At 33.1% G+C, this 24,067-nt stretch overlaps 1 protein-coding gene across 1 annotated transcript in view; it reads right to left on the reverse strand.

The window, feature by feature from the left end:
- ADAD1 (adenosine deaminase domain containing 1) overlaps window positions 1-23,763 on the reverse strand; it is a 40,209-nt gene extending 16,446 nt beyond the window's left edge. The window contains exons 1-8 of the mRNA XM_010952581.3: window positions 23,589-23,763; window positions 22,645-22,833; window positions 20,033-20,200; window positions 15,557-15,625; window positions 11,609-11,734; window positions 5,645-5,768; window positions 3,790-3,960; window positions 2,582-2,811 (exon numbers count right to left, since the gene is read on the reverse strand). Coding sequence (XP_010950883.1) covers window positions 2,582-2,811; window positions 3,790-3,960; window positions 5,645-5,768; window positions 11,609-11,734; window positions 15,557-15,625; window positions 20,033-20,200; window positions 22,645-22,833; window positions 23,589-23,760 — 1,249 coding nt within the window. The 5' untranslated portion in view covers window positions 23,761-23,763. The remainder of the gene's footprint in view (window positions 1-2,581; window positions 2,812-3,789; window positions 3,961-5,644; window positions 5,769-11,608; window positions 11,735-15,556; window positions 15,626-20,032; window positions 20,201-22,644; window positions 22,834-23,588) is intronic.
- Between the last annotated feature and the right edge of the window lie 304 nt (window positions 23,764-24,067).

Genomic DNA, 24,067 nt, shown 5'->3' on the forward strand with positions numbered 1-24,067 from the left:
CTGCAAAAGATTTCATAAGACTTAAAAGGGGACAAGGTCATTATCATCAAATAACAAGTGTTGTCATTTAGTTTAGAATTAAAGGGAAGCAAATTTCAATTCTAAATAGAGGAATTTTTAAAAACAATTGGAGCTATCCAATTAATGGAATGAATTGCCTTTAAATCCTATACTCCACATTCCTGGATCTTTGTAAACTAGGGTTTAATGATCTTCTATAAGAAATGGTACAAAAAGAGTTTGTATAGTAAGTGAGAAGCTGCAATAGATGACTAATAAAGTTCAATGAACTCTTAAGATTCTCTTAGCTGTACATATCACACTTTTACAATTTGAGTACATCTCAAAGTGAGTCATTCACATCATCTGTATCAGAATCACATGGTGGTACTCTTAAAAATCTGGGGCTACCCTCCAGACATACAGTAGAGATCTTAAGGGGGTCAAGAAATCTGCATTTTTAATAAACACTAAAATTGTTTAGGTTATGCCAGACAGAATAACAATTAATTTTAGATATGTCCCACAAATGCAAAGAAAGAGAACTCAAACAATTTTACAAGGTCTTACAGTATTTTTATTACTACCTGGTGTTCCTATTGCTAGGTGCAAGATGGAAGTCAAAATGATGAGATCTAATTTTTAAACCTCCATCCAAACCACTAAATACTAAATCATTTTAAATGAATCTATTTAAGACTCCATCCTTTTGAAAAACTAAATACAGTGTGGAGTTATGTTATACAAACGATAAACTGTAAAATATCTTTCTTCACAAAAGTCGAAGAAAGCCTTGCTCATCAAAGTTGTGACTCTAGAGGATGCAAAGACATTTCTTAGATAGTTTAAAGACACTTATCAAGAACAAAAATAGCCTTTCCTAAAGAAGACTAAGAAAAGTTTGAAGTGTCTGAGAGAGTATCTGAACTGACTAAAAAACATCATTATGAATAATTTGGTATCCAAATTAAATCTAAGAAATAAATCATCTACAAGAATATATATTTGGAAAAAGTTAGAAATAACCACTTTTTAGGGTGTGAGCAAACAGGCATTCTCATATGGGGAATATGATTTGGAAGGCAATCTGGTAACATTTTTCAAAATTGCAAATGCATACATCTTTGACCTATAATTCTACTTCTAGGAATTCATCTTATAGGTATATTTTATCTGTGTGAATAACAAATGTAAAATAAAAAGGTCATCCACTGTAACATTTTGGTAGCTGCAAAAGATTAGAAACAATCTAAAGTTGCATCAATCCACAACTGGTTAAATAAATCATAATACATTTATATATATCATACAGAGAACTCTGAATAATAATGAAAAAATTCTCCATATACTCATATGGAAAAATTTCCAAGATACACTGTTAACTGAAAATAGCAAGATGCAGGAAAGTATGAATTGTATAATCCCACTGGTGTAAAAATTTTTTTAAAAAGTATGCATTTACGTTTTTAAGCATAAACTATCTATGGAAAGAAAAACAAGAAACTAGCACGGATGCCATAGAGGTAAAATGAGTGCCTGGGACACCAGGATGGAAGGAAGATTTTTCACTGAATATCCTTCTGAATCTTTTGAATTGCGAACGAAGTAATAGATTTCCTAAATAAAGAAAATAAGTTTAATAGTAGAAAAAAATTGCTATTTCCTTTTTAAAATTTATTAAAGCCAAACCAAATAGAAATGGCAAGAAAATATAGTCTTTATATACATACATATATATATACATGTATATATATAAAACTGAAAAAAATAAGTCTGTAGGAGAATTCCTAAAGAAATGGGTGTAAAAGGTGTAAAATATAGGAAGAAAAAAACAAGAAAGAAATAAAAGAAATAGCACTTTCTAAAAACAAAAATTTTACTCATGTGAGGATCTAAAGCTTATACATGTGCAATCATTACCAAAAATTAACAGTAAGGAAAGTAAAGCCAAGTAATGGTAGTATTTAAGTTGCTTCCCAAGGGTAACTAAAGCTTTAAAACTCTTAGGGCTTTGTGAAAACTATAGAAATGAGCGCCAAAAATGTCTATCAATGAGATAATCTCTGGAAAACCATTCAAATATGAATACATCCCATAACAACCCCTACCAAAGTAGTAAATTATGAATTCACGTTATTTGTGTTCTAGTTACTTAAAGGATCAAAATCATAACCAAATGTATGATAGACGCATAAAAGTAGGAAAAAAACAAAAGAGGCACATTTAGTGTTTTTCTTATTTCAGCATAACTGAACATAAGCTTTTAAATTTGGGAAGTTTAAGGAAACATTTTTCAAAAGAAGGGGGAGAACTGAATATTGCACAAATGCAAGTTTAAGTTCAAGATAGTATAAATCTAATTGCCTAATAACTTAAAATATTAATTCTTGGTCTCCTGACAAGATGACAAAAGTCATATTATATGAAGGTGATTACAAGTTACCATGAAATGAAAACCTCAACAAAAAATTTTTACCTTAAATAAAGCTTCATGTATGCAAACTCTAACTTTACACTGATAAATAAAATATAGTGCAACCATTTAGTGAAAGAAGCCAAGAGATACTGAAATCCCACTCACCAACAAGTATACTGTTGATATAAACTGGCTGTATGAAGTGACTCAGCAAAGCTCCCTGTACACCAAGCACTTCCCACCTTGTCAATTTGTCACTTGAGGACATACTGCTTATTCTATTAACAACATCTGCAGGACAGTAGACAGTCAGATAAATTTTGCCTTCAACAGCCACATGGAGACTCAGTTCTTCATTGGCTTCAAATGCAGATATAGAGTGTGGAGTAAGACGCCTAGAGAAAGAAAAGAAAGTTTCTTTCTTTAAAAAAAACAAGGTAAAATCACCAAGGTAAAATCTGCATGTTCTCTTATTTAACTCGTCAGTGTACATTTAATTCCAGTAACAGAAATAGGTGCAAACCCAAAGCAAGGTAGAATGGAGTGACTTGGTTCTACACGATTAAAACGAAACAGAAATCAACCACATTTAGAGCCTCTGGTAAGGACAAACTTCATATTATTGCCATTCTTCATGTCCCTTAAAATCAAATGAAAACCTAGTTTTGTCCCTACCATAGTTTTTGAGTTATTTCCTTTCTCCATGTGAAAAATTTTAAAAACTACAAAATGAGGGAAAAAAAAGAAAACTGACAATGTGTATTCAAGATTCATGTCCAATAAAATGTTAAGACAATAAAATCTAAAATTATTTTTCTTGAAGTTTCTCTATAGGAACACTCATTTCCCTTGTTTTCAAAAGGTGTTACTGGAAGGATTTTTAACAAACTATAAAACCATGGTTATCTCTAGATGTTGAACTTGAAGTGAATTTTACTTCCTTTTTGTGCTTGTCTGTGTTGTCCAGATTTCATGCTAATTGATGACAGTTGCCTTCAACAAGGCAATCAAGTTATGGCCACAGATCAACCAGAATAATAGACTGCAATCCCTAACTCCTGTGTTAGTATGTGAAGAGTGTATAAATCCATACTCCCTAAAGTTTATAAAGACTTACAACTAGAAAAAAGTAGATTTTCAATAGCATAGAAGAGAAAGTGGTCAACTACGTGGTATATTTTAGTAGTAGTAACAGATTAGATTGAGTACAGGGGAGGGAGAATCTGTGGCCACTTGAAGCATACACATAGTATCTCAAGCCTGGAGGTAGTATATGGAAAGATCTGAATTTACTTGTTCTTTTGCTATATGGATTCAGAATGTATGATATGCCCATTCTAGTTGCTTTCAAATACAGCTTCCATAAAACTTACAATTGTGACTTAATCTGGGCTGATCCTTTAGGCAACTGGTTCATGTAGAGGTAAATGTTGATATTCTGCTTGAGAGTGAGTAGATTAGAAGCTGGTTCTGTACAAAATACTGATTTTTCCATCATAGCAGGATTTTTGCTGTAGAAGAGTAGAAGTTGTCTATAAAAGTACCTAAAATAAATGAGATGTAACTTTATTGAGTAAGAAAATTTAGAAGTATCTTAAACATTATATTCATATGTCATGAGTAATGTCCTTGTAAGTCAAAAGTTTTGATATTGATAAGAACTTCTAAAATGATGTCACCCTTACTTAATGAAGAATTAAATCCCTTAAGAAGTCTTCAACTAGAGCCCAGTCTGCCCTGTGTCCTACCTTAAGGCATCATTCTTAAACTACCACTCCACCCTCATTTCATATTAAAGTCCTCAGCTATCATTTCCTGCAAAAGATGCATTTCTCTACTGACTCCTTCCTTCTTTCTCAGCTCTTTCCCAGCCTCCTAGGTAAAGTGTCAATTTCCTGCTTTACTTCTATTTTCCTTTCCCTGACAAAACAGGCAAAGAGTAACTGTGGTTTCTGCTACTTAATGGTTCTGACAAAAACACAAGAGCATAGGAATAATATAATAAAGTCCGCAGTATTAAGAAGTGAAACAGATTTCCTGAAAGACTACTAATCAAATCGGAGGACAAATATTATTTTTACTTATTCAAAAAATCATGATTTTAATCCTACCATCAGAAATACATAATAAAAAATTAAGCACCAGCATATATAACAGTGCCAGGCATGGGAAGAAAAGACTTACAAAAGAGGTAGCTTTAAAGAGGTCAAATAATTCAGTAAGCACCAAGGGGGATGGGAGGACAAGATGCTGCATAATAACTTTCATGGGCTTCCCAAAAGCTTTCCTTTAAAGATTACAGAATTCTTTCCTTATTATTAGAGATATACGCTTAAGTTTTTCAGATAAAATATGTCTAAATTTGTTTTTAAATACTTGAGCAAAGAGAACACCATCAACAAAAAGTGAAGAAGCATAGATTAAACAAAAACAAAATCCCAATAACTATGCTAATAATTGGATATGATCATTGGATTGGTATCAGAATGCTGGTAACTGAATTCTGGAATTAACTGATTCTCACTTGTGGCTATTTGAAAAATTCAATTAAAAAGGATTCTAAAAAAAGTAAGTTCAATGACTTAAGAGAACCAAAAGCTGGTAAATACTGTACAAAGTAATACTTCTTTCCCACTTTTCCACGTTTTTATAGGAAGGGACTTCCAAAGAGTAACATTCCTGGTTTCTCTCTCTACTTCTGCTACTTAATGCCTCTTACAAAGAACGGAATGACTGATAAGTTTGTAAAAATATACTATGCATGCTTACCTCAGCGCTTTTCTCTTTGAGATCTGTCAGCCTAAAGAATACTTTATCAACACTTTGTTATATGGTAAACTTTGTACAGACCCACTGATTTCTGCCTTTAGGTAAGTATGACTAATTCAGGGTGAATTTCTTGGTCCAGATCTACAGCTATACTCTCCAAGTACTTTAATCAGTAATAAAGACAGTATTCTTATCTTTAAAAAAGGTTGTAGTACACTTAAAACTGAGTTTATAAACTCTTGATAATAGAAGCCACTAAAATTCACAGACTAGACATTGCAATTACTATAAGGTTTCCAAAAATGTCATGGAAATAATCAGATGGCTTGGATAAGTAAGAGACTGTCACATCCTTGGTTCAATGATTAGTAAAATTCCACTTGTAAAAAAAGACTTATGTGACTACTTTCAAATAAGAGCATTAATATTTGATGATATTAAATGTATCTGTTACTTTACCTAAGGAGAGATCTCCTTGCTGTAACAACAGCATGAGTATCGTGCAACACTCTTCCATTTGGTTTAATGCACTGACTGTAATTATATTCACCTGTGCCTATAGCTACAACTTCGTGGTGTCCAGCTGAAAGGAAAACGTTAATAGTAGCAGGTTATTTTGACCTCTCTTCCCTATGTTCAATCTCCACCTCTATCTTTACCATATTCACCAAAATGATGGAAAAATAATTACACAATTTCAAGTAAGAGATTGAGAGTTTTCTAAGAAGTAAAATTTTAAAAATACTTCAATAACATCTGTTTAAAAGGCAGATGTTTGTTTTATATTATACTTTATCTACATTTTTTACTATAATCAGTAGAATCACCAGACATCACTAGTTTACAAATATAGATCTGTTTCTTCTGCATCTAGATTTATTTTGCTGGCTGAGACCTCACTTGTCATTCTACTTTGGTCTTAAATGAATTATCTATATATAATGTCTCTAATTTTTTCTTAATCCACTCAAACTTTCTACAAAGCAAATTATAGTTTCTTTCTCTGTTCTACTGAGACAGCTCTTTGAAAGAAACTAGCACCTTATGCTTTTTCTAGTAGTTTTGCTCCTTTACCTTCTGCTATGCTCCATTAGAGATGTCTTTGAAACTCTATGCTCAGAAGATATAGTTCTGTTTTCCTTTCACATCCTAACTAGGTGGCTTTTCTATATCCTTGTCACTACATCATTGCTTTTTTCCTCTAAATATTCTCCTCTGAACAACTATCTCCTTCAATGCTTTCCTCCCTGTTGATGATTTCAGAAAATGTCTATTCTTAGTCTTTCAAAGTTCACTCCCACACTTGCAACTATCTAAGAAAGGACTTCCATTCATTCAATAAAAATTGTTGAGGTCCTAGCAAACACCAGGCACTGAAGTAGATGCTAGGAATAAATTAAGCAAGACATGCCCTCGTGAAGCTTCTAAAAAGGAGAGAAGAAAAAGACTAAACAAACCACAAATTGTGGTAAGAACTTTGAAGAAAAACAAATACAGGGCTAATTTAAAGAATGACAGGAGGAAAGATTACCTCAGATAGACTAGCTGCAGAACCCCTTCCTATGAAACTGAATTTTAAGTTTCAGTGAAGAGTGAGCAGCATGAGGAATGAGGTAAAGGGTATTCCAGTCAAAAGAAATAGCTTGTGCAGACTTTGGGCAAAGAAAGACCAGGGTAGCTGTTCCAGTAAAGGCGAGTGAAGGGAAAGGCATAAGATGAGGTTAGAGAAAGAGGTATTACAAACCTCGTGAAGGAGTTTGTGGATTTCACCCAAGAGCTATGGTGAAGCTATTGAAGCAAAAATCATATTGTGTTACATTTAAAGGTCACCACTCTAAGTGGAGATTGCTTTTTGTAGGGTCCAAGAAGCTGAATTAGGGGACTTGTTTCAGTAGTTTAGGTAAGAGACAATGACTTAAGACTCAAATGATGATTTAATGGGGAAAAAATGATCATATCTGAGTTAGAGTTCGGGGATATAATAAACAGGACTTGAAGATGAACTGTAAGATGTGAGGGAAAGGGTTAAATAATGGATGACTTAAGATTTTTAGCAACTGAGTGGATGCCATTTACTGAGATAAAGAAAACTGGAGGATTAGGATTAGACATGAAAAATTAAAAAAGTTCTATTACCTCTAATGTAGCTGTTCCAATATGGGGTTTGGGGGATGGGGTGGTAAAATGAAATTATATAGTGTCAGTATAAGTTCTGGAATGGTGATTAAGTTCTGAGTTATAACAGGCAATAGTGTAGCCAAGGGCCCAGCTTCTTTCTTTGTAACTCAAACTGCAACATTTCAGGCAGATACAAGAATTTGATAGTGCAAGAAAAAGGATAACCAAAAGAAAAAAACATTCATCAGATGTAAGAAGAAATGGCAGGGAATCCTACCCTGTCCTCCACTGGGCCCACAGCCACTACATGGGGCATGGCCTTACAGCCAACTGGGCTGAGAGCCAGCCCTGCCTACTAGCATGCCCAGAGTAGTCAGCCAGACCACAACAGAAGGGCACACAGATACTAAATATGGAGGTTACCCCTAAAGCATATAGCCCTGATGACCAGAGAAGAATGTGTTTCTGGGTCCCCTAGGATGTCTCCTACTAAGGCTACTTCTGCAAGAGAGGGGAATGTAACTGAACTATCTACCACATAGAAATAAACACAGAGAATTGGACAGTATGAGGATATAGAGAATTACATTCCAAACGATGGAACAAGACATAACCTCAAAAAAAGAACTAAATGAAGTAGAGATAATAAATCTACCTGATAAAGAGTTTAAAATAATGATCATAAAGATGCTCACCAAAAATAAGAGATGAATGGATGAACACAGTATGAATTTCAGCAGAGGCAGAAAATATAAAGAACCACCAAACAGAGCTAAGGAATACAATAACTGAAAAAAAAAATACACTAGAAAAAAATCAACAGTAGATTAGTTAGTACAAAAGAATGAATCAGCAATCTGGAAGACAAAGTAGCAGAAATCACCCAAGCTAAAGAGAAAAAAAAAGAATTAAAAAAAGTGAGGATAGTTTAAGACATCTCTGAAACATCAAACATACTAAGATTTACATTATAGGGATCCCAGGAGAAGAGATAAAGGGGCAGAGAACTTATCTGAAGAAATAATAGCTGAAAAATTTCCCAACCTGGGGAAGAAAACAGAAATCCAGGTCCAGGAAGCTCATAGGAAACCAATACGATGAACACAAAGAGGCCCAAATCAACATGTTAAAATTAAAAATACAATGTTAAAGATGAAGGAAGTAAACAGCAAAAAGAGAAAAGCAACTAGTTACATACAAGGGAACTCCTATAAGACTTTCAGCTGACTTTTCAGCAGAAACTTTGCAGGCCAGAAGGGAGTGGCACAATATATTCAAAGTAGTGAAAGAAAAAAACCTACAACCAAGAATACTATCAATAAAGATGGGGTAGCAACACTTATTATCAGACAAAATAGACTTTAAGAAAAAGACAATAACAAGAGACAAAAAAGGACTCTATGTGATGATAAAGGGATCAATCCGGAAAGAATATATAACAATTATGAATGTAAAGCACCTAGTATAGGAGCACCTAGATACATAAAGCAAATATTACTAAACATAAAGGGAAAAACTGACAATAATACGGTAACAGTAGGAGACTTAAACAGCGCACTAATATCAATGGTCAGACTATGCAGACATAAAATTAGGAAACACTGGTCTCAGATGACACACCAGACCAGATGGAATTAACAGACATATGGAACATTTCATCCAAAATAGTAGAATACACATTCTTTTCAAGTGCATGTGGAACATTCTCCAGGACAGATCATATGCTCTGCCACAAAATCAGTTTCAATAAATTTACAAGACTGAATTCATATAAAACATCTTTTCTGACCATAATGCTATGAAAGTGGAAATCAATTACAAGAGAAAAAAAGCAAAAACCATAAACATATGAAGTCTAAACAACATGCTACTAAATAATCAATGGATCATTGCAGAAACCAAAGAGGAAATTAAAAAAAAATCTGGACACAAATAAAAATGCAAGCACAATGAACCAAAATCTCTGGGACAAAGCAAAAGCAGATGTAAGAAGGAAATTAAAGCAATACAAGTCTAGTTCATTAAACAAGAAAAATCTCAAATAAATCATTTAATCTTACACCTAAAGGAACTAGAAAAATAAGAATAAACACAACCTAAAGTTAGAAGAAAAGAAACTAGTAAAGATCAGAGCAGAAATAAATGAAATAGAGACAACAACAAAAAAGCCAGAAAAGATCAATGAAACTAAGGGTTGGTTCTTTGAAAAGATAAACAAAATTGATAAACCTTTAGCCAGATACATCATGAAAAAGAGACAGGGCCCATATAAATAAAAGCAGAAATGAAAAAGGAGACGAACTGATACCACAGAAATACAAAGGATCATAAGAGATTACTAAGAACAATTATATGCCAATGAAATGTACAGCCAATAAGAATTAGATAAATTCCTACAAAGGTACAATCTCTCAAGACTAACCTGGAAGAAATAGAAAATATGAACAGAAATTGAGTAAGTAATTTAAAAACTCTCAACAAACAAAACTCCAGGACCAGATGGCTTCACAGGTGAATTCTATCAAACATTTAGAGAAGAGTCAATATCTATTCTCCTCAAACTATTTCAAAAAACTGAAAAGGAGGGATCACTTCCAAACTTATTCTACAAGGCCAGAATTACCCTGATACCAAAACCAGACAAAGACACCACAGAAAAAGAAAATTACAGACCAATCTCACTGAAGAACATAGATGCAAAAAAAAATCTTCAATAAAAATATTAGCAAACCAAATTCAACAATACACGAAAAGAAGGATCATATACCATGATCAAGTGGGATTTATCCTAGGGATGCTAGGATGGTTTAATATCCACAAATCAATGTGGTACACCACATTACCAAATTGAAAACTAAAAATCATACGATCATCATATTAGATGCAGAAAAAGCTTTTGGCAAAATTCAACATCCATTTATGATGAAAAAAAAACTCTTAACTGGCTATAGAAGGAACATACCTCAAGATAATAAAGGCCATATATGAGAAATCCACAGACAACATCATACTCAACATTGAAGAGCTGAAAACATTTCCTTTTATACCAGGAACATGACAAGGATACCCACCATCACCACTTTTATTCAACACAGTATTGGAAGTCCTAGCCACGCAATCAGACAAGAAAAAGAAATAAAAGGAATACAAACTGGATAGGAAGAAGTAAAACTGCCACTGTTTGTAGATGACATGCTATATACAGAAATCCCTAGATTCCATTAAAAAACTATTACAACTAATAAATGAACTCAGTGAAGTTTGCATGATGCAGAATATCCAGAAATCTGTTGCACTTCTATACACTAATAATGAACTATCAGAAAAACAAGTTTAAAAAGCAATCCCATTTAAAATTGCATTAGAAAGAAAAAAATACACAGGAATAAATCTAACCAAGAAGGTAAAATACTTATACTTAGATAACTATAAGACATTGATGAAAGAATTGAAGATGACAACAAATAAATAGATGGAAAGATATATTCCATGCTCATGGATTGGAAGAATAGTCTTAAAATGACCATACTACCCAAGGCAATCTACAGAGTCAATACAATCCCTACCAAAATATCAACAGCATTTTTCACAGAACTGGAACAAATAAACATACAGTTTGTATACAAACACACACACACAAAACCCCAAATAGCCAAAGCGATCTTGAGAAAGAACAAAAAAGCACAGAGGCAGGTATCATATACTCCATGATCTCAAGCTAAGGCTGACTCTTGAACAATCATAGATATCTTCTCTTCCCACCTAGGTCACAAAAAATCCTTAAGAATAGGAATCAAGTATCAAATTATCTGTATATCATCTATATCAGAAATGCATATAAAAATGCATTATGATTTCTTGATCATTAGATCTATTTATCTATTAGGATAAACAGAAGATAAAATGTAACTGGAATCACATCATAATATTCAAGGAAAACCAGAGATTTATGACTTTTCATATTTTAATATTTTCTTACTTGAAAATGAAAAAAAAGTTACTTTTTATAGAGGTCTTCTCAATAGCTTCAGGTTGGTAGTGATTCCAACATAGTTATTGTTTAAAATGTTATGCATTTTATTATTCTGCAGTTCTCTATTGGTTCCTGATTAGAATACTTAATTCCTACCTTTGATAATCTTTGTGTTTAATGACCCACACCTACTAGAAAAGGCCACTTAAAATCAATGCAGGACCATTTTCAACAGGAGCAAAGATAGTTAATAAAAATATTACTATAGTATAGTTCAGATCATTAAATTATTTAATAGTTTTCTTACAAACACATCCCAAATACTCACTTACCTCTTTCAATTATAAAAGCAGCTAATGAGTTGCTACATTTCAGATATTCTGAATGATTAGAAATTAGTTGATTAAATGTTTCTTTAACAATCTGTGAAATCTTTGCAAACTGAATATGTCTCCCTTCTAGAAAAAAAAAATCAAATGAATTTGAAGAACACTGTGCTTTATCCCAGAGGCCCACTATTATTTCTTTTACGTTTTGACTGAATGGGTTAATAATTTATAGAGATATGTAAGAAAATTTATAATTCATGTCTTGACTGAGATTTTAAAGTGTTCCACTCTTACTGAGCTTTTTGGATAGCTTCTTGTAAAAAGACGTGTTAAGTATTACATATTAGGAGATTACTAATTTATATTTGATGAAATATTAAAAAGTCATACACGACACAAGACAATTCTCTGTTATATAAAACTGTCTCACACTGCTGGACAAGCAACATCTCAATGAATGCCAGCAGTCTTTTCTAATTATTTTGACAATCAAAATATACTCCTTAGTATGTGCCCCACTGAGAACCACTGCAAAGTACTTAGTATTTGCCCCACTGAGAACTGCTGAAAAGAACTAAGCACTTACACTCTTGATATAGTTCCATGTTCCCACTAAAAAACATTCCAAATTTTGACAGGATATAGTTTTAAGTAATTAGGATTACCATAGAAGTTATAACCAAAAAAATATACCTCAAAAGTTACTCATGGATTTTTTTTTTTTTAGTATGACAGATCTTGAGGTTCTGAGAGAGTGTCTTGGCCATCTGTTGCTTTGTGTGTGTATGCCTGCGTATTCCTAAGGAAGAACCATTACTCTAGAGAATGAGAAGTTACAGAATCACTTAATATAGTATTTCTCAAAGTTGAGCTGTTTACTAAACCACTGATAGTTCCTGATGTTGCATGATGGTTGCTAAGTAGTCTATCAAACTGTTCTCAGTCCATCTTATCTTCAGAGGAAAAAAGTAATGAAACAGCTTTGCTCTCATGCATTGCATATACATATGAAGTGTATAATTAACTATAGTTTTCACAGAAATCCTTTGTATCTGCTTAATAATTACATTAAAGAGGCACACAAATGACAAAAATTTAACATTAGTAGTCTCAGCTAATATAATTCATTTCATAGGCCATCTACATATTTTTGTTTATTATTTGTCAAACTGGAATGTTTCTTTGTTAATATCATTAATGCTCTCTTCTTGGCAAAAACAGGTAAAGTCACAGTATCAAAAAGAGTGAAAGAACATCACAAACATAAATACAAAATGAAACTGAGGGAAAGAAGAAAGAACTACTGGCTATATCCTTTTATCTAATCACAAAGCATACAATGTGAAGGTGTAAATTATTACTATAATTGCATGCTGGCATGTGTTTCACTTAAATTGGTAAAACCATAAACATGTGGTATAAAAATTAGTTTTTTGTGTTCATGTAGTAAAAATATGAATAAGAAGTAATCAAAAACTTGGCTCTGCTTATTACCAAAACTTACAATACAGGAGAAGCAATTTGTTTACTGATATTTTAAAATTAAACTTTTTTTCATTGAAACAGCAATACAAGAGATATGTATTCTGAAGTTTCCCTCTCCAAATGCAACCACTATTACCAATCTGGATATTCTGATAAACAACAACATAAACAAATAAATAATATATATCACTTTAAAAAATAAAAACTGGGGCTTGCTAAAACCCACTTTTTGTATTTACTTGGTCTTGGGCATCATTCAAGGGTAGTTATTAGTGTTACCTCCTTCTTCTTCATGGCTCAACAGAATGAATGAACTATAATTTATTTAATCATGTTCTATATAGATAGCAGAGTCAGCAATTATTTTGTGTAATGACACAGAACAGAAAAATACACTGCAATTAGTACTGACAGAATAAGATTACGTGTGTGACAAGAAAATGTTTTGCTGTATATTAAAAAGGTTGTACTTGAATATCATAAAAAACATCTGAAAGTTAACAGCATCCATCATGATGTATCTTTTGACCTAAAATTTGGTGTTGAAGGAAGTAATGAATATTGTGAATATAATCAAATTTTAGTTATTATATCTATCTCTTATTAGAACGCATGTGAAGGAATAACAAGTAAGTGCAATACCATTTTTCCTATATATACGTGCTGGCTGCTGAGGAAATAAAATGTTCTCACAAATAACTGGAAGTGAAGAATGAGATAGAAAATACCACATATATAATGCTAATTAACACCATCTCTTTGATTTCAAGTTGCTAATTTCAAGTGATCTTTAGTATCAGGAGTAACCTGAACCTATCTTCAGAGCCAAAACATCGCTATATTAAGTGAAGACACAGTCCAGTAAAAATAAGGCAAAGTAGACAGGCTGTGAAATAGTGATACCCTCCATAACTGGCCCCAAAGGAGCTGTTCAGGAGATTTTCTTGAGTCTTAAATCTTTCTGTCTTCAAATCGGTAACATCCAACTCCTGTGTTTACCCATAGCCTGAAGAATTCTTGCTCTCCCTTTTCTGACTAACAGAAAACTGTCAGTTTTTAACTTTTTAACTCCTTACCTGAGCCTACCAAACCTGACTTTTTAAACATAGTACTTCTTTAAACATATTGTGAACCACATATTCTTTCTTCCTCACAGATTGATGTTTTCTCAGGGTAACAGTAATCTAAATTACCTGCCAATCACTGACATGGGATTCGATCCCACTATTTATTAAAAACGTCCACAGAGGTTGAAAAGAAAGACTAGAGCCCCTTCCCATATCCACTGCTATTAGACTGATTATTCACTGCCCTTCCGTTCCTCAATTCCTGTGACTGTTAGATCAAGTGACTATATTTAACTATTTGGAGATTTTGCCTTTTGAATGTGCCTATTTTCCCTGGTCTGGTCCTTTTAATCCAAACAAGCACACAAACGTACACAGCCTTTCTGTGTCTCAGAAAGACAATGGAAAACCAAGCTGGAATAGGTATAAAAGTGTTTTCAAATTCTAATCCTCAGACCTGAAAAAGACAAAGAAACACTCTTTTTCATTTTAGTTATATAAATACTCTAAACTTTGAAGTCTGAAGTGTTACTACCATGTGGGGAGTATACAAATTAAGGATAATTTCTTGCTTTTCAGGGGATTCACAATCTAACGGGAAAAGCATACAATAATTACCAAATAATGTTGAATAAAATAAAATATTATAAAAAATTATAGTACTTACTGTTTGTAGCTCACAGCGGAAAAAAATGTGACATTGAATATATGTATGTTCATGTATAACTGAAAAATTGTGCTCTACACTGGAATTTGACACAACATTGTAAAATGACTATAACTCAATAAACAAATGTTAAAAAAAATAGTACTTACTGTTTAGTGAGCACCCTACTGTGTGCCAGGCATCAATCTAAGTATTTTACATGTATAAATAATTAAATCCTTACAACTATCCTATAAGGTAATTATTGTTGTAGCCATTTTACAGACAGAGAAATTAAGGTGTATAGAGAAGTAACTGGTCCTAGGTCACACAACTAGTAACTTCAACTGCAGTTACAGTTTTCTTGGGCTTGAGTGCCAACTAACATTAAAAGAAAGTGAACAGATTAATTGAAATGAATACCCCAACCATCAAGCACCAGAAAGCCACTGGCTTTCATTAATGACAATCCCACTAAAGCAAAGAATTCTCAAAAAAGCAGTTACATGATATGATGAACCATTTCTTTATAAGAAAAAAGCCATTTCTTCATAATCATTCCTTTCCAATTTTATTATTTCTTTAATTTTTAGCAGAGTATGGAAGGAAATACTCCTCTTTGTAGAAGTGTGACAGGTTCGAGTAAAAATAGAAACTAATGTATATTTTCAGACTTATGCATATTTTAATTACATGTTGTTATAATTTTTAATTCAGTTAATCTTCTTTAAAAATTATAAAGGTCTTTCCTACCATAATGTACTTTTGAAACATATACTGGCTCAGGTGGGGCAAGAGGTTCGGCAGGAATAGGAGGAGGACCTGTAAATAAAACAAAAGTGTAAGGAAAAATGAAACCTCAATGTTCCAAAGAGCAGTTATCATACTATTCTGTATAAAATAGCAATCCAAGAATGATCATTTTTTACTGTATACTTCTGCCAACTCTAGGCCATCAATTATTTATTTGCTCAGCCTTGCTAAATGTCTTTCCTATATTGAAATCAATTATACAAACACCAAATACATTTCTGGGCTCCCTAGTCTTATGCTACTATATAACTTGCTTTGTAATAGATGCAACATTCTGAAAATCACTTAACTCAAACTCTGTTTTGAATGCTTATGAACAATTTCATATTTACAGTAACAGCAGGTAAACATTTAAATTTAATATTCTATCAAAAATTTAATAAGTAAAAATTATCATTTTAATCCTATTTTACCAGAGTATTTTCTAAGGGAATACTTCAAAGTTCTCCAAGCTTTCAGTCTCAATCAGAGAAGCAATGGCTTTCCAATTTGGTTCCTAAGTTAGGGAATCCAGGAAAAACAAGAAAGAAACATGACACTAAACCAAGGGACAAAAAACGATGAGAAAAGCTTAAATGAGTAGGCTCCAAGAGAAAAGGTTCAACTAACGTAGTCAGTATCTCTCAAGAATCATTCAAAAAGACAAAACAAATAGAACTGCTACTCTGGACTTCATTTTGAGTAAAACGGGAAGCTAGCTGAATACACAGAAATCAGCAAAGAAAGATTGACAATGTCATCTTGGGGTTCACATTAGTTAAGCAAATGTTGACTATAGTTAGGTACATACACTTTGGACTTTAGATAACAGAACTTTAAAAACTGAGAAAGATGGATTTTTTCCCCATTTACTCAGTGAGTAAGGATCAAGTGGAATTAAAACTAAAGATACTAAAACTAAAAATACTAAATCCTATTTATCAAGCACAATACTTTCAATAAATAAGAAAATGTGACTGCATAAGTTGGTTTGCATTTTGAAACACCATACACAAATAGGCAAAAGTTGGAGGACTCACACTTCCTCACTTCAAAACTTAATACAAAAGTGACAGTAATCAAAACAGTGTGGTACTGGCATAAAGACAGACACACAGACCAATGAAACAGACTAGAGACCCAGAAATAAATCCTTACATATGTTGTCAAATGATTCTAAAGAAGAGTGCCAACACCATTCAATGGGGGAAACAACAGTCTTTTCTATAAATGATGCTGGAAAAACTGGATATCCATATGCAAAAGAATGAAGTTGGACCCTTAGCTAAAAATATATATATATAAAAATTAACTTGATATGGATCAAAAACCCAAGTAAAAGAGCTAAACTATAGAACCCTTAGAAGAAAACAGGGGTGAAAAGCTTCATAACACTGGATTTGGCAATGATTTCTTACATATGAAACCAAAGGCACAGAAAACAGAGGAAAAAATGGAAAAATTGGACTTATTCAAAATTAAAAACTTCATAAAAGGAGAAAATATTTGCAAATCATATTATCTGATGAGGAAGTGTTATTTGGAATATATAGCGGATGCCTAAAACCCAAAAGAAAATGAAACAACCCAATTCATGAGAATTGGACTTGAGTATGACATTTCTCCAAAGAAGATACAAATGGTCAATAAGCACCTGGGGAAAAAAAGAAAAAAAGAAAAAAAAAAAAAGCTCAACATCACCAGTAATTAGGGAAAGCAAATCAAAGTCACAATGAGATACCATACCTCACCCATTAGGATGGCTACTATCAACAAATAAATAAATAAATAAAAATAAAAGGAAAACAGGAAGTTTTGACAACGATGTGGAAAAAGTTAGAATCGTTGTGCACTGTGGGTAGAATGTAAAATGGTGCAGCCATTATGGAACACAATATGGTAGTTCTTCAAAAAAATTAAACATAAAATTACCATATGATGCAGCAATTCTACTACTGGGTATAAAACCCAAAAAACTGAAAGCAAGATATAAAGAGATAGTTGTACACCCACGCTCATAGCAGCATTATTGACAACAGCCAAAGTTGAAGCAATCCAAAAGTCCATCAACAGAAGAATGGATAAACAAAATGTGGTTTATGCATACAACAGAATTATTATTCAGCCTTAAAAAGGAAGGAAATTCTGACACAGGCCACAACATGGAGAAATTTTGAGGACATTATGCTAAGTGAAATAAGTCAGTCACAAAAAGACACATACTGCATGATTTTACTTATATGAGGTAACCAGAATGGTCAAATTCATACAGACAGAAAGTAGAATGGTAATTGCCATGGGCTTGATGAAGGGGTGAATAAGGAATAATTGTTTAATGGGTATAGAATTTCAGCTTTGTAAGATGAATTCTGGATATTGGATGCACAACAAAGTGAATGTACTTAACACTATTGTACTATTACTATCAGTACTATTGGATTGTACACTTAAAATGGTTAAGACAGTAAATCTTATTTTTAAACATAGCATTATAAGAAGTTTACATTACTTTCACATTATTAAATGATTTTTTAAGAGGTGCTGAAATAAACTAAGTTTAGAGCCAGATTCATTGTGTCAGACAGTGTTAGATTTTCAAAACCTATCATAGCATCATTAATCATATTGCCCTTGAAAAAAATCAGGGCAAAAAAGTTTTTATATAGTAAATTTAAAAAAAACCATAATTTTTAAAACACCATGTACAAAATGTGAAAGAAGATATACATGAAAATTAATTCTGATGAATTTAGAATTTAAAAAAATTTGTAAGTTTTTAAAATTAAAATTTTACATTATGAATGTGGAGGAGACTAGAAAAACAAATGTAAGGTTAACAGCTAAGAAAAAAAAATACTCAACACTTACTTTCCATATCTCTCCACAAGAAAAATAAATTATTAAACTTGGCTGTCTAAGACAAACATTTTAAATAAGAAAATGTGGCTCATTATAAGTGAAAAGATGACCTTATTATTTCCAGGCTTTATGCCAATAAAAAAGTTTTACTAAATAACTTCTAGTCATAATTAAGGCACTACTGGCAATTTTTGAGAAGATGGTGAATATAAAAGTGGCATCAGTGATAACGGGAAAATGTTACCTTAATTTTCACAAAGAAGGGAAAAGATAAATGTTTGGACACTAAAAATCATTGCTCACACGGCAAAACATCTACTATCCCTAGACAAACATTTTGAAAACCCTTAGGGAAAACGCATTTATCACAAGAAGCCAATCATAAGTATCATTTTCTGTTAATTAAATTAGATGCTTGGGAAATTCTGTAGCTCAGTTTTAACTTGATTTCAACAAAGCATTTTAGTTCCCTGAAGGTAGAGGACAGGGCTTATTTGTTTCTGGATTCCTGGTATTTACCATAGTCTCTGAACTCAACACATTCTCAAAACACAGATTTATTGATTCAAATGCACGTTATAGTTGAAAGGAAACTGGGAAAATATTGCTGGGGACATAACTAGGTGGGTTAATAGCTGATAAAATAATCACATATAAGGAATTTCCATTAATAAACTGCCACCATGTTTAAGACACCAAAAGCATCATACCTAGCTCTAAAAATTTAATAAATCTCCAAGATAGTGAACAGAAATATGAAAATTAAGAAAATACTTTCCTAAGTACTTATTATAAATCAAAAGTATGACAAACTATTTGAAAACAACAAAAAAGACTACATATCAAAACTTATGAGATGTTGCAAAATAAATCATTTTAAACTATTAAATAATGGTTTTAACTAAATAGAAAAATTAAAACATATGAAATAAGAATTGAGCTTAAAGAAAATAACCTTAAGTATTACAAAAGAAATAATAAAATAGGTTACAAATTTTACAAATCCAGCAGTAAAATAAATTGATGATTTGAATTTAAAAAGAATTTACTGCCACTGTTTAAATCAAAGTTAAATGTTTTTCTTCATTAAGTTGCCTCATTTATAGTTAACCAAAATGTAATCTAACATGCAGTCAATATTGACAAAAACTGTTTACTATGCTAAGTTTACTATATTCCTCAAATTAATAAATATTTACTAAGAACCACTGCCGTTTGATTATGTTACTCCTCACCAGGTACTGGTTAAAAGCTCTGCATGCATTATTTATTTAATCCTAATGATAGACATAGGAGGTATCTATCCTTGTCTCCATTTTTCAAGTGATGAAACTTAGGTTTAGCAGGCAAATAACTTGTCTGTCCAGGGTCAATACTCAATGCTTAGCAATCTAATTCCAGAGTTTACACCCTCAATCTATTTTCTATGCTACCTCAAACCTTTATTTTCTCAAATAAATCCTGCTACTTCTTTGTTGTAGTTGACAAGCAACCCTTCATTAACGTAAATCTTCCAGGTGACTCTTTCTGGAAAATGATACATTTTACAAACTCTACTTTATAATCAAGAATATTTACCTGATGTTTCTGAAATTCTTGATTCAGGTTCATCCAATTGTAGAAGCTCATCAAGAGCTAATTTTGCTGCATTGGATCTAGACTCCTTTTTATTTTGTCCCAGTCCAGTCTTGTACTGAATACCATCCACCACAGCACAAAAAGCAAAATACGGTCCCATAACATTACCTTAAAAAATAACTCGGAGTGAATGCTGTAATACTTCACAACATGATCCTGCAAAAGATGTCTGTCACATAGGAAAATATTCCAGTACAATTGTAGAAAACTATCTCAGCCTATCAGTTTTCTTATAGGGCCAATACAGTTTAAAAGCAAAGTTGAGTGGGCCCCTAAGCTAGTTCTGAGGAATCCTTCAAGTAGCTGTTCTGGTCCCAGATTTAGCATGAACAGTAGGGCCAGCTTCAGGGTACATGTCACACATGGAGCAACAGTGTCTTGCATAATGCCTGGCAACGGTAAGCATCCAAATATCTATCAAATGACCAATGAGAGGTAAATGTGGAGCCTCTAGCAACGTTTCTCTTCTTTCAAACTTCAATATTGATGAAGTTGAACTTCTCCTACTCTCTGAGTGCCTCAGTACTGTTATAAGCTCCAGAACAGAAGGAATCCCTGTGAAGAAATCTTATGCTCCTATCAGGGAGTCATGGTAAGCAACTACCCATCATAGCCTTAGAGTGGTAGGGGGATTCTCAAGGAAAACCGAAAAATAAGTAATAATGAAAAATATGCTAAAGAATTAAACTGAATGTCCAGTCATCCAAAATTCTCAGAAAAATTACCTTTATACAATTAATTACATTTACCTTGTCTTCCTATCTGCCTGATGAAACAGAATCATTTATATTAAAAGGCCAAAGAATTTCCTGGTTCAAGTTTTACTTGCTGGTATTCAGACTACAGAAGGTCTTCAAGAAACTTAAGTCTCCATTCTGGTTACGTTACGAATGGCTATGTACAATGTTACTCCACATAAGCCTCATTATTATTTTATTATCTTATCTTTTCACACATTACATTAACTGCTGGATTTTCCTCTAAGATGTACACCAAGATTTTACAAGCAACTCCAGACTGTATCAGAATAAACTGCTTTCCTTCCAATATCTAGGACCTGTTTTCCAAGTTCCTTCCTTCACGATCAGCTGGGTTCCAAACCAAATTTACTAAACCTTAGACTATTTTATACTTTTAACAAATGGCCCAGATGATTCTAATGTGGGAGGTACCGCACATCAAATTTGTTAGTGAGTACTGTGTCAGAGCCCTTAAGCTCCATTCTATTTATATCTCAGGTTCTCAAACCTTATGATCATCTAAATCCATACTAAAGAGCTTGTTAAATACTGATTCTCTGGTTTTTCTACCAAACCTACTGAATTAGATTATTCAACTAGTACTATGCACATAAAATGAGCACCATTAACAATCACTGAGTTATATTTTTTAGTAGTTTCTGCTCAGATCAATGAAGATTTGCCCTAAATTTTTTTTTTTAACTGTGACCAATAGTTTACATTTTCCAAGGGCAGTGGAGAAAAATGGAGGAAAGCAAACTAGTTATACAGAAATTCAATCCATAGTATTAATCACATGAAGTAATCCAAACTATAGTGACAGGATCTAGGAAAACTCCATCTTCTATATTAAGACCCTATTTTTGCCACCTGTTAATTTACTGTTATTTCATCCAAAACAATGACTAGAAACTTTGCTTCAGTATGACGATATTTACTAAAAATCTCGAAAGCTTTAAATTCTTTGCAAAGATACTAACTCTGAGACACCCTACCAGCAAAAGTTAGTATCAGGAAGAGAAAATTAAACAAAACTACCTGATTGTGTGTGTAAAATATACACACAAGTACCCACACTTATATACACATACACAGATTCTTTTTTAAAAGATTGTGCTTTGATTCTCTTGCTTTAAGTCTGCCGATGCCTCTTAAGAGCACTTTATTCTCTTGTCCCTCCACTTTCCAAAAGTTTTTCCACATCACTAGTCATAAAGTGACAAAATCAGAAGCTTCTTCCCATCTTTTACTAATCTGTACTCCTGCAGCCTTCCACAGACCCAGTATGGTAACAGATTCTTCTGGTGGGAGAGCAGTTTAGTAGAGAATGGAGAAAACAGAAAAGTTTGCAAAGAATCAATAATGTGCTATTTTCACTTCTAATTTTTAAATTTCAGAAGCCAAATTTGACTATAATTTTTGTCAGGCATCATTATCACAGAATACTCATAAAACAATCATAGTCCAAATATGTAACATTCACACAAAAGCATGTTTGTGCTACGAGGAGTACTTATTTACACCTGAAAATCTACAACGCTGATAAAATTTCCATTAAACTAGCCATGTATAATAAGAAAAATTCAGTGATTGTAAAAATTTTGTATAAGTTAAATGTAGAGGCTTAGAAGGCTAAAGAAGTATGAACATAAAAATTTCTTAAGTATACTTGCAAAAACATACTAGTAGTTATCTAACTCCAATATTAGGTAAATAAAGAAAATAACCAAATTTAGTACTACTTATATACTTTGCTTTTAATAGGAAAGTTTTTCCCAGTACTGTAACAACCAGATACAAATTTGCACTTGCCTGTTTTTACTGTTTCCTTAAGGTCAAGCTGAACCCGCTGCATCTGTGCAAACTGGTGCAAGGCTGACACAGGATTTATCTCTCCACGTTTGTATTTCATTATAAATTCCTTAGGTATTTTTTTCGGAGGAAGGACAGGATTTGAAATAGATGAAAGGCCTTTGGAAAGCAATGGTTCTGGAAAATTACCTAAGAATAAATATTTATGCTTGTCAATTTGGTTAAATTAAAAAAAGAAGAAGACAAGCAAAAGCACTAAACCCTTCCCTAAAACAGATGATTTTTCCAAGACACAATCATATGTGTTTTTCATTAAAAATAAGTTTCCACTGCTAAAGAAGTGTAACCTCTTACCGGATATATCTTTTGGAGTATTAAGACTGTTTTACAAAGTGCTCTCACTGCCGTATCATAAGGGATATCAAAGTATCATAGAATTTTAGTGAGGCCAAGGCCTTCAGAGGCTCTCTAAGCCATTTCTACACGTGACTTCACTAAGGCCTAGAACGTAAGACAGATTTGGGGCTAGAACCCAGTTTCTGCTTCCTATTCACTATTTTATATAAACTTTCACGTTGAATTCAATCGGATTTTTAAAGTATGTTTGTCTCTGCTTAACACAACACTATGTTAAGTGATATGTGGAATATAAACCAGTACAAGTCCAGCTCTGTTCCTTGAAGGGGAAAACACAGCCTCACCTCAAAAAGGCAAGACACGCTGGAAATTGTTTAATCTCATGTGGTAAAGAACAATTAAGTGAGCAGCCAGGGGAAGAATTTCCACAGTGTTAGGAGTCAAATTCAAGTTTCAGTCGGTACATGGCCACAGGTAAACGGATATATATCCAGGAAACATTTAAAGCAGAGGCTCAATAAAACTTACTGGCCATCCCAGAATCTTAAAGAACACAGGCATTACGACAAATGTAAAAGGGTTTGTACCCGTCACTTGCGTAACCTTGGATGCCATATTCGACAGGCTGTAACTCTCCGAGGAGTATCCTGCAGGTATAGATACCGTCTGGGCTGATGGCTGAACTGGCAAGTTCTTTTTCAGCATCTGAGCAAAGCTAGGGACCCGAGAACCCTGAAACCAGTCGTTGTTGCCAGACATTTTCTCACCTACAAATTATAAGAAAATTGGCAGAAAACAAACAAACAAAAAAGCCCAAGGTACTAGGTAGAATAAAAATACCCTGAAATAACCACATTCCCATAAACAGCCTTTACATACACACTCACAAGTCAAAGCTTCTTAACTGACGTCATGACTTCTTTGTGACTGGAGTCTTTCAGTTTTTTTGTTATTTTTTTTTTTTTTACAGAACTGTCTCCTAAATCCCTCCCCACAGTGCTACCACAAAGAGAAAAAAAGAATGACGCGACCTGTGGTGAAGAGCCCTTACACCTACTCGGGGGTC

Source organism: Camelus bactrianus, chromosome 2 (assembly GCF_048773025.1).
Source record: "Camelus bactrianus isolate YW-2024 breed Bactrian camel chromosome 2, ASM4877302v1, whole genome shotgun sequence".
NCBI classification, from domain to species: domain Eukaryota; kingdom Metazoa; phylum Chordata; class Mammalia; order Artiodactyla; family Camelidae; genus Camelus; species Camelus bactrianus.